Here is an 11515-nt window from a genome sequence, read left to right on the forward strand (position 1 = left end):
CACAGCCCCATGCACAACAGAGTAAAACACCGCCTGGTCCTGCCTCATCCTCATCATCACTGTTATGTTTGAGATCATTGATGCAGCCACTGTGTCAATCTATTTCATTGAGGGTTTTCCTCTTTTTAACTGACCCCTCTTCTTTACCAAGCAGAATGTCCTTCCATAGGGACTACATGTCCAAAGTATGTGAGATGAAGTCTGCAATCTTGCTTCTAAGAAGCAGTCTGACTGTACTTCTAAAACAGATCTGCTCATTCTTCTGGAAACCTTTTTATCTTCAGAGCCAGCAATAGCTAGTCATGTCTTTCTTATGCTGCATCAGTCTAACTTCAATGTTCTTTGCCAACATAATGATTCAAAGGCATCAATTCTTTTTGTTGTTGTTATTTTTGTTAAGTGCCATCAAGTCGGTTCTAATACATAGTGACCCTGTATAGGGTTGCCGAAGAGCAGCTAGTGAACACAAGGTTGGTGGTTCAATCTCACCTTGAGGTTGAGTACTTATCCTACGGTCTTCCTTATTTATTGTCCAGCTTTAACATGCAAATAAGGTGACTGAAAATACCATGACATGGGTCAAGTGTATCTTTGTCTTCAAAGTGACATCTTTGTGTTTTTAACACCTTAAAGGAGCTCTGGTAGCGTAATGGTTACGAGTTGGGCTGCCAACCTCAAGGTCAGCAGTTCAAAACTACCAGCGGTTCTGCAGGAGAAAGATGAGGCATTCTGCCCCCGTAAAGATTTACAGCCTAGGAAACCCTGTGCAGCATTACTATGAGTCAGAACTGACTCCACGGAACTTAACAACAACTACAAAGGTATCTTTTGCAACAGATTTTCCCAATAGAGTACATTGTTTGTGTTCTTGACTACTGGATCCAAATATCTGTCAAATAGAAGAGAAAGGAGAGAATAAACAATTATTCTAAGTAAAGCTAAAATCATTAAGGAACACATATTTAAAAACAAATTGAAGTTCTTTTCTATATATTAAAAAAACATGTGAGAGACTTGTACACAGAACAAGCCCAGTCCCAGCTTGGTGGGGGGATAGCAGAAAAAGGACGAGAGATGCATAACTCAGAGTTCTTCCCTGACCTTGTTGTTGTTGTTGTTAAGAGCTGTCAAGTCAGTTCCCACTCATAGCAACCCTGTATAGGGTTTCTGAGGAGTAGCTAGTGAGTTTGAAGCTCCAACCGTGCAGTTCAGACATTGCAGTTCAGGGCATTAGCCTGCAGCGCCACACCCTGACCTTGTAGGCTCTTACAATGTTAGCAGCAGGCAACCTATCGCACTAATAATACAAGGAAATGAAGCAGGGAGGGGAAATAACACTCCATGAATATAGCAAGCCAAGTGGAAATAGCTAGCCACCATTTCCAGAGTGAAACATTACCATCACAGGTTATGCAGGTTTCTATGCCAAATTCCATGTCCCTTTACAGACCAGAACCACTTCAAATTTAGTTAAAAAGAGACCAGAAATTTATTTTCCTAAATTCAGTGCTGCTTACAAGGTTTCTAGTTTCCATTTGGGGATGTGTTTTAATTTGTTGTTATCACTCAGATCCTAGTGACTCTAATTGTGAAAAATCTCATGTTAATCAATCCCACTGTGGTCACCAGAACTCATAAGTGGTGTGAACAGTTAAAGTGCTCAGCTGCTAACCAAAATGTTGGCAGTTCAAGTCCACCCAGAGGCGCCTCGGAAGAAAGGCCTATTGAAAACCCTGAGTAACACAGTCCTACTGTAACATGCATGGGATTGTTACAAGTCAGAGCTAGCCCATCCCAAGTGGAAATATACATAATGATCACCATTCCACTAGATACCAGACTCAGGCATTATCTTTCCAGATCATTGGATCGGGGTGGGGCTGGCGGGTTAACACAACCTGAGGGTAAAAATACATACATCAAGAAAGAACCAGTCTCTATGATAGTTCTTGACCTACCAGATTTTCAGGATGCAGTTGACTTGTGTTGCTTCCCACCATCAATTCTTCACTGAACATTTATTTGGCTCCCTACACTGACTCCCAGGCCACGAATTCACCAAGACGTTAGTAGCATAAGATGAAGGCATTCAGAGACCCTTTGCAATGTGGAGCCAAGTCCAATCTTCTCCCAGCAGAAGCTATGGCCAAAAACTCTTCAAAAGGCTGGAATCTTACTTCTTCAGCTTGAACCATCTCCTCTATCAAACTGACTATAGTCACTTCCAACGCTTTTCCTGGCACTCAACCTGAACTCTCATCAGTTGCTCCTGGTACTGGTCCAGCCAGAGTACTCAGACCCATTTTGAGTATCTTCCCTAGAAGCTCAGCTGGGTACTCAGAACCAGCCAGCATATGGAGGCCAACGTGGGGTGCAGGCATTAACAGGGCATAGACTGAGGGGGTACACTGTCTGTAAAGAATTTTAAAACAATAGTAAAATCTACTGAGAGTCAATCTGCCTTTTTTTTTTTTTTTTTTTTTTTGAACGGAGAAAAAGACAATCTGCTTTTTATTACTACCTTGCACAGCAATTCTAAAAAATGTTAGTGATACAATTACCCCTCCCTCCAAAAAAATACGTTGTTGCTCACAGTTCTAAACAATTGTATGGCTACTGATGAGTTATAGATATGTATGTTTCAAATTATGCATTTTTTATTTATCCACTAAATAAAAACTACCAGTTACACAGTTGAAGTTAGTCACACATATTCTTTCTGATAGTAAATATATAACAGTTTAAAATCTTTCGAGTTCACTTCCAGTGCATTTTGTGTCTCCAACTCCTGCGATACTACATTTTCCTGCTATTTAAACAGTAGATTTAAATAATCTGAGTTGTATTCAAATTTTATTTTCTAAGCTACTTTTTTTTAATGTGAACTTTCAGATGAGGTCAATCAAATGCAAAAATATCTGCAAAGAGCCAGAATAAACCTTGGAAAATACACAGTAAAACACCAACATTTAAAACTGCTTCGTGAATCTCAACCAACAGAAACTATAGAGCTCATAGGAAGAAGTGACCTGGAGAAATCTTTTTTTATAACAGACCAGTGTTGTTGCCCAGGTGGGCTACCAAAGACTAGAACATAATGAAGTGGAACAGCTAAGGTGTATTCAAGAAAGAGAACTTGCAGGGAAGACATGCCACAGACAGCAGAATCTCTCTAAGCTTACAGCTTTTGGAGGTTTTATAGAGCTAAAGACAGGGTTACATGCAGGGGTAGTCTCAAGCAGGTTCCTGGAATTGTTGACAACATCTTGTGGTTTGTTTTCTGGCTCCTCATTTCTCTGATTGGATGCTCATTTCTCACATATGTGTACCACATCCAAGACCCTGCTTCGAACCCAGGTCTGGCTCTGAATAGCCATACTGAGGTCAACAATCCGACCAAATAAATTGTAACTGTGCCTGCCCCATGTGCTAGGGTAGAGCTTATGGTTTGTGGGTTTCTGCATCTGTCAAGCTTTGCAAGCTCAAAGAGGCATAGCAATTCATGCTATTAACTAAAAAATATGTGTTTTGCTAAGTTTAATTTCCTGCCCCACCTGTGCTTTGCAAGTTCTGTGCTTTTGCAAGAGAATTGTCTGTTCAGTCTTTATTCTTTCTTCCTTCTGGTTGGAACTTCCTGTAACAGTGTGGTATTGTAAGATAAGCACTGGATTGCAAACCACAAGATCTGCAGTTCAAACCCACCAGCTGCTCCTAGGAGGGTCACTATGAGTCAGAACTGACTGGACAGCACTAAACAACAACAAAAGTAGTGCAAGGTTACAGAGAAAGGAATGTACCATGCAGAGATACAATTAATACAATATTTTAGTGAGATAAACGTTAGCTGATAAGCAATGTGCTTTATGTGAAAGAACTTTTTCAAAATTAAAATTTATGAAAAGTGTTCTTTGGTCACTTATGAATGAAGAGAATGAAAATTCTAATTATTATACAAGAATACTCATTTGTGAAGAGTAAGGTCATTGACAAATTTGCAAACTATGACAAATTGCTTCTTTGGAACAAGAATGGCAAGACTTCAATTTGCTTACTTTGGTTACATCATTGTAGTTTGTTGTTGTTTAGTGCCATCAAGTCAGTTGTGACTCAGAGAGACCTTGTACAGGGTCTCCATGGAATGGCTGGTGGGTTTGAACTGGCAATCTTGAGGTTAGCAGCCCAGTGCTGATCCTACAGTGCCACTCCATGACTCCATCTAAGAGGTTCAGTTATGATTGCCATCTCTCCAGTTTAAACACCTAACAAGTGGGGATGGGTACAGTCTTACCAAAACCTATTTTCACCTCTCCCCCAGTCTCATTGTGTTGTTGTTGTTGTTGTCAGGTGCCATCGAGTTGGAACCGACTCATAGCGACCCCATGCACAGCAGAACGAAACAATGTCCGATCCTGGGCCAACCTCACTACCACTGCCACACTTGAGTCCATCAATGATGCCACCTGGCTGATCCATCTCGTTGGGGGTCTTCCTCTTTTTCTCTGACCCTCCATCTTACCAAGCACGACATCCTTCTCCAGCAACTGTTCCCTCCTGACAACATGTCCAAAGTATGAGAGACGAAGTTTAGCCATCTTGGCCTCCAAGGAGCACTCTGGCTGCACTTCTTCCAAAACAGATCTATTGGTTCTTTTGGCAGTCCATGGCACTTTTAGTATTCTCCTCCAACACCACAATTCAAAGGCATCAATTCTTCTACGATCTTCCTTATTCACTGTCCAGCTTTCGCATCCATATGAGGTTATTGAAAACACCATGGCTTGGGTCAGAAGCACCTTAGTCCTCAAGCTGACATCTCTGCTCTTCAACACTTTAAAAAGTTCCTGTGCAGCAGATTTGCCCAATGCAATACGTTGTCTGATCTCTTGACTGCTGCTTCCATGAACGTTGATAGTTGATCCAAGAAGAATGAAGTCCTTGACAACTTCAATGTTTTCTCTGTTGATAAGAATGTTGTTTATTGGCAACTGGGAAAATAAATGCCTCCTCAAAGTAGAGTTGACCATGATGATGTGACTAGAGTCTTATTGTAGGTCAGTGTTTTTTGTGGAGGGCTCTGAACAACACTTCAGGGTGACATGTCACATGGTTCTCCATATCAGTCTCCCAATAGCAGGGAAAAGGGTCTGCACCCTGGTCTCTCAGCATCTCCCAAGGAGCAGAGAAACCGTCTACAGGCAGTAGGATGAATCACATCCAAATGGGAGGAGACCAGAGGAGTTTGGTTCAAGGAGAAAAGAAATGAAAGAAACAAGATTTTGTTTCCATAGCAACAACTCTGTTGGTAAGTGTCTCTGGGTGAAATCCAGGTGTTTGCCCAGATGTGGGAGCGCTTGCCTGCAGGGCTGCCCCCCTGCCTGGCTCTCAGCAGCATTCACATGTCTGCTTCACCACACCCTTCTTCCAAATCACACCCACCTGGTCTCTTCAGCTTTTCTGCTAGCTTCTTACCGCTCTGTGGTTTTTTTCTCTCCATCTACTCCTTACACTGGTAGTCTTCAATGCTCAATTCTGGGTCTTCTTCTCTCTTCACTCCACAATCTCCCCCTTGGTCATCTCACCTGCTCCCATCACCCATCTCCAGTACAGGGCTCTCCTCTGGGCTCCAGGCCTCAAGCCAGCTGTCCCCCAAGGAATGTCTGTGAAGATCTTGGTGCTGCGCAGACCCCTTGCCCCACGATTTCCCACTGCCAATTTCTGCAGGGTTTTTGCCCATGAGCTTTCTTTGGCCACCAAAACCCATTCTATCAGCTTGGACCATCAGGGCAAAGTGCTAGGAAATTAAAACATCCCCCACTCCCAGGAGCATCCCTCAAATATGACAGACAGGAGGTTAGTGTATTAACACCCCAGCACCTCACCCCTCAGGTAGGATTACTTTGAGGTGCCGGCTCTGCACATCACTAGAACCGGCTTATCATGTGAGGTAAGGAAAAGCCATCAGTGACAAGGAGGAAACCCCTCAACGAGCTGGGCTGACATAATAGCAGCAACAATGGATTCAAATACACCAGAGAGCAGGAAGATGGCGCAAAACTGGGTCACGTTTCTTTGTAATGGCGACTAACAAGGTTCAAAAACAGAATCTATACGAAGAGGTTCAAAAAGCTCTCGTGAAAATTATTCATTATCTTTTAATTCCATTTTTCCACGCACTTTTTCAAATCCCCTCAGAAAATTCTCGCTATCTACGTCTCTTTTCTAGGCGCCATGATCATTTGTTTCTGTAAAAATTTGTTAGGTAATGATGCGCTCGGGCTGTCAAACACGCTAGTTAGCCACTGTTCAGCAGGGCATCGGTTTACAGCGCCCGAAGACTCTCCAGGCGCCTTTCCCTCTCGGACACTTTCCCAGCACGCTCCGCAGAGTTGCTCCCCAGCGCCGTAAATACCGCTAGAGCTAACGCAGCACCCGAGAAACCGACAGCGCGTTTATCCCACACTAGGGGGCGCCTCATCCCTCCGCCCCAGTACAAAGCACTTGCGACGCCAGAGGCCGGCCTAACTCGCCATCTCTGGAAAGGTCAACACCCCTTCGCCGCCCTCCCTCAAGTTGCCAACGAGGCAGACTCTGAAGATCATGCGCAAACACGTCCATCACGCACTTGACTACAGCGCATGCGTTCTCTGAAGTTCTACTCTCCGCCCCATCTTCTCTCTGGAGTTTCCGGTTCCGGCTTTAAAGAGGCGGGGAAAGGCTGGGAAAATGCGACTGTCTGTCGCCGCTGCTGTCTCTCACGGCCGCGTGTTTCGCCGCCTGGGTCTTGGACCCGAGTCCCGAATTCACCTGTTGCGGAACTTGCTTACGGGACTAGTGCGACATGAGCGCATCGAGGCGTCATGGGCGCGCGTGGACGAGATGCGAGGCTACGCCGAGAAGGTAAGGGGCGGGGCCACACGAGGTGGGTGCCGACGGGGATTTATAGCCTGATCGGGTCGCAGCCGGTTGGCTTTCCGGAGGGAGTAGGACCGACTGTTACCTCTGCCCAGTCTGAATCTCCTAGTACTCTGAGCTGAACCACTGTTTCGGCGGCTCATTAAATGGAAGATTGAGCTGCAGAGTTAAGGGTGGGCTGAATTAGATGTTTTGCTAGTGGAATGAATGGATTGTTGTTACGTGCCTTGGAGTCGGTTCCGACTCTAGCGACCCTGTACGGGAACAGAAAGCCTCGTCTTTCTCCCGCGGAACAGCTGTCTGTCCCTGAGGTTCGCATCCCGATTCGTAACCACCACGCTACCAGAGCTCCTTGAATGGATTGTAGCCAGGCATTATCGTTAAATTCCGTCGAGTTGGTTCCGACTTAGCCACCTTGTATAGGGTTTCCGAGAAGCGACTGGTGAATTTGAGCTGCCAACTTTGTGGCTCAACTTGACCTTGCTGTCCAGGACAGCGCATTATCCCACAGCGCCACACCAGGACTCCGGTCGGGCATTAGAGGAATATTAAGCTGGCATCTCATTTTTTTTTTGCAGCTTATTGACTATGGAAAGCTGGGAGACACCAACGAGCGAGCTATGCGCATGGCTGACTTCTGGCTCACTGTGAGTTTATCATATGTGCCTCCCAAATTGCACCCTTTGCTTCCTTGGTGGGGAAGGGAGAAATTTGTTAGGTAGAGAAGGGTCACCATGGCAGGTCATGTGAACTGAACTGGAAATGTCTTACGTAATTCAATTCAAATGTTCATCTTAATCTCAGTTACTGCCTGTGACTGATCCTCTATGTAACTTTATGTGTGTTTGAATCCCACTTTGACGGCGGCTGAAAGTTACCCGCCTCTGCAATGATACCTGACTACTCATTCCTTGATAACTCTCCCATTCCAGGAAAAAGACTTGATCCCAAAGCTGTTTAAAGTGCTGGCCCCTCGCTACCAAGGTCAGAATGGGGGCTACACGAGAATGCTGCAGATCCCAAATCGGAGTGAGCAGGATCGGGCCAAGATGGCTGTGATTGAGTATAAAGGAAACTGCCTCCCACCTTTGCCGCTGCCTCGAAGAGACAGCAACCTCACACTCCTAAACCAGCTACTGCAGGGGCTGCGGCAAGATCTCAGCCAGGATGGGAAAGCCAGCATCTGCAGCTCCCACACAGCTAAAACACCAGGAATTTAACTGTTGCTGAAAGCTCTATGGGCCCACATCAGTGCCCGTGTCCTCCTGCCTTTGGAGCTCTTGTCGTCTCTGAACAGAACTGGAGCTAGAGTTGGAAAGTGGACAGTCTTAACTGGGGCCCAGAATCTTCTGAAGAGCCAGATGGCCCTATTTTTGCACAGTTAGATAAAATATTTCATATGAATATATGTAAATTGATTTCTTTTTATTTCTCCTGGCGTTTTTGGTGAATGTTTGTTGTTAGTAAGTGCGTCAAGTCGGTTCCAACTTGTAGTGACTCTGTATAGGGTTTCCGAGGTGCTGCTTGTGAACTTGAACCATTGACCTTATGGTTCAAACCAAGCTCACAGTCCAGTGCATTAACCCACAGTGCCACACTATCCAAATTCTTGGTCTGCCTAGAATAGAAAATCCACAGCTCATATTTTTGGTTCTTAGTCTCAAGTTGTGTTTGGTTAGCAGTTTTGTTTTGTTTTTAATACTAGATGGGGGTGTGTATCCTAGCATTCCAAACTGGCCGCCACAAAGGTGATTGAGTTTTGACGTGTAGCATAGAAATGAGTCCCTGGGACTTCTTTGAGGAAAGATTACTTCCTAACTGCCACAGGGGAGTGAACATCTGCAAGAAAACCTCTAACAGTCCTGTTCTCTAGGAAACTTGAGGGGACACTGCAACCATTTCTGTGTTTCTTACAAGGATCATACATTACCCTCATGTCCTCTCCTCAGGCATCGACCTTGCAGGTGAAGATTTGAAAATGTAACACCCCACCCAACAAAGGGGTGGAGGCATTCAACAGAGGTTGCTGGGCTCCAGGATGAGCTCCCTCCTCTTAGAGGGAAGGAGGGGGTTGAAGTGGAAGGAAGATTAGGAAATTAAACTGGCTGGGAATTTCCTGGAAGTTTTTATTGTTAAATCTGGGCCTGACTGGGAACTCAGAAAAGGGAAATCCGGCTTCAGAATGTGAGAAGCAGAGAATAATGTGAAGCCAGGCTTGACCAGCTAAACTGCCCTGTTGTCAAACTTAAGAGACTTGACTTGGTTGATAGTTATGGGAAGACTTGAAGAGGGGTTATCAACTTGCCTGACAGTTGCTATATCCTTAATGTATTAGGAAAAAGAGTGTATTAGACTGAAACTTCAGAGTGTATTTTGACTGCCCACTGAACTTTTCCATTGTCTGAGATAATAAATAAAGGGTGGGGGTAAGGGGATCACTGGTCTTAGAGGTTACCATGACTGACATGTTCTGTGCCATTTCACTGCAGGCCCTATAACCTGACATCTACTTGTTCCTCTATTTCATGTTACTCCCTGAAAGCTTTCTGACATACTTTGAGTGACATGTAGGAGACACTCAGAACATTTGTTGAATAAATATACAATTCTGTTAATGTTGTTATGTACCGTGGAGTCAGAAGGGTTTCCAATGCTGTAAATCTTTACAGGGGCATATCTCATCTTTCTCCCACGGAGCAGCTGGTAGTTTCAAACTGCTGACCTTGAGGTTGGCAACCCTACTCGTAACCACTACGCTGCCAGAGCTCCATAAAATTCTGTTAATCAGAAATTTTATTTAAAAGTTTTCCCCTCAGCTGGTAGATGTGTCCTCAAGTCCATCTAGGACCTCAATGAATTCCAAACCCAAGAGAGGGACCCAGGCTGTAGTGGGAATACCTCTTTTCAAAAGTTGTCTTTTCTTAGGCTCCAATTCTTTCCAGCAAAATTGACAAGTAATGCTTATTTCCTTCTCAAAAGATAAACTTTTGCCTTTGCATCTCAACAACATATAAGCCCAGTTACAGGAGACACAACTAGAGAAACCAGAGACTATGAATTTACCTTCCACAATGAACCAAGTTGAGTTAATTTCGTTTCTGTAATGTTTTTCTCAAGAATCCACAGTTAACACTACAGCCTGACATCTAGTAAGGACACCTCTGCCCTGATTACTGCAACAGTAATCCCCTGACTTGACTCCCTCCATACTACAGCCATAGTGTTAGAAATCTAATCATTTCAATTCCCTGTGTGAAGGTCTCCGATGATGTCATTTCTTGCAAGGCAAAGTCCATCATCCTCGTCATTTCTTGCAAGGCAAAGTCCATCATCCTCACTAACTATTAGGCATCTGTCTGCTCACTTCCCTTGCCTCAGGGCTCAAAAGCATTGCAGTCCTTGTTCTGGATGCTTTTCTGTATTATAGTTCCCCTTACCACCTTTTATTCATCCCTACCACCAAAAAGCTCCCCTTTTAGCTCCTAGGTGACTTCTCTATCCCCCACCTAAATTTATTACTCTGTCACCATAGATGCCTTTTTAATGCTTCCATATTACATTGAATTTACTGCATTGCATTGCAGGTCCCTACAGTGGGTGGGTTCCCAAACATCCACTCCAGACTAAAGCAGTCATAGTATTTCCATCCCCTTATTACTGAAGGGTTTAAGAATAGATAGGCCAACAGCAAGGATCATTCCCACTCCCTCCACACACACACAGTAGACAGCGATGGGCAACTTGGACATTGGCGAGGCTACAAAGGCAAGAAGTGACTCGCTTACAAGCTTTCAAGAGGGAACCTAGATCCAGAGGGCCTGGAGGAAGGTAGAATCTCCACTGAGTTGTATCCAATCTGTCTAGGCGGGGCTGATGAAAGGAAATGTGGATCCGTCTCTTGTGATATAATAGTGAATAGGACTAATTGTGAGGGTTGAAAATGTAAAGGTAGACATTTTATAGCAAGGAGGGGAGTGATTAACATGTCAGTCTAGGAGCGGAGGTCCCTGGGACCATCAATGGAGAAGAGCGGAGAGCGGGACCCTATCCAGTGAAGAAGTGACGCCAGAGACAGAGGCAGAGATGATGACTTGAAGAGATGGAGCAGCTGGGGACTTTAGATCCTGAGAGGGAGAGGGGCTGTGTGCTGACGACCGGGGTGCAGGCTTGTAGTGTATACTGTTTGGTTGGTTGATGAGGCATAGAGGGGATTGTAACCATGGCAATGAAATGATATACAATAGAATGAATGTAAAACTAATGTTCTTCCATGTGAACTCTCACATAATTTACAATAAAACATTAAAAAAAAAAAAAAGATAGGCCAAAACTAATTTGGGCTAGTAAGAATCAGGCATAAGAGTTGTTAAGCACCAGCGAGTCAGTTCTGACCCATAGCCACCTTGCAACTGAAACTGACCTTGTGGTTCAGCGCATTATCCTGCAGTAATTCTTAGTGCCCCTGGAAACTAGCAAGGCTAAAGCTGATAATGAAAACAGCAAAACTGAGTCTTTGACAATATTGTCAAAGTATAGTACCTAACGCTCCCAAATGTTGGGATATATGATATATATATATATATATTTTTTTTTTTTTTTTAGT

At 44.3% G+C, this 11515-nt stretch overlaps 1 protein-coding gene across 1 annotated transcript; it reads left to right on the plus strand.

Annotated features, from left to right (window-relative positions):
* Positions 1 to 6723: 6723 nt before the first annotated feature.
* On the plus strand, positions 6724 to 8132 carry MRPL17 (mitochondrial ribosomal protein L17). Its single transcript, XM_006870172.1, has 3 exons — positions 6724 to 6897; positions 7491 to 7559; positions 7845 to 8132. The coding sequence occupies exons 1-3, from the start codon at positions 6724 to 6726 to the stop codon at positions 8130 to 8132; spliced, it is 531 nt and encodes a 176-aa protein (XP_006870234.1).
* The last annotated feature ends 3383 nt before the right edge of the window (positions 8133 to 11515 follow it).

The sequence above is a fragment of the Chrysochloris asiatica genome, unplaced genomic scaffold (assembly GCF_000296735.1).
Source record: "Chrysochloris asiatica unplaced genomic scaffold, ChrAsi1.0 scaffold00140, whole genome shotgun sequence".
Classification (NCBI taxonomy): domain Eukaryota; kingdom Metazoa; phylum Chordata; class Mammalia; order Afrosoricida; family Chrysochloridae; genus Chrysochloris; species Chrysochloris asiatica.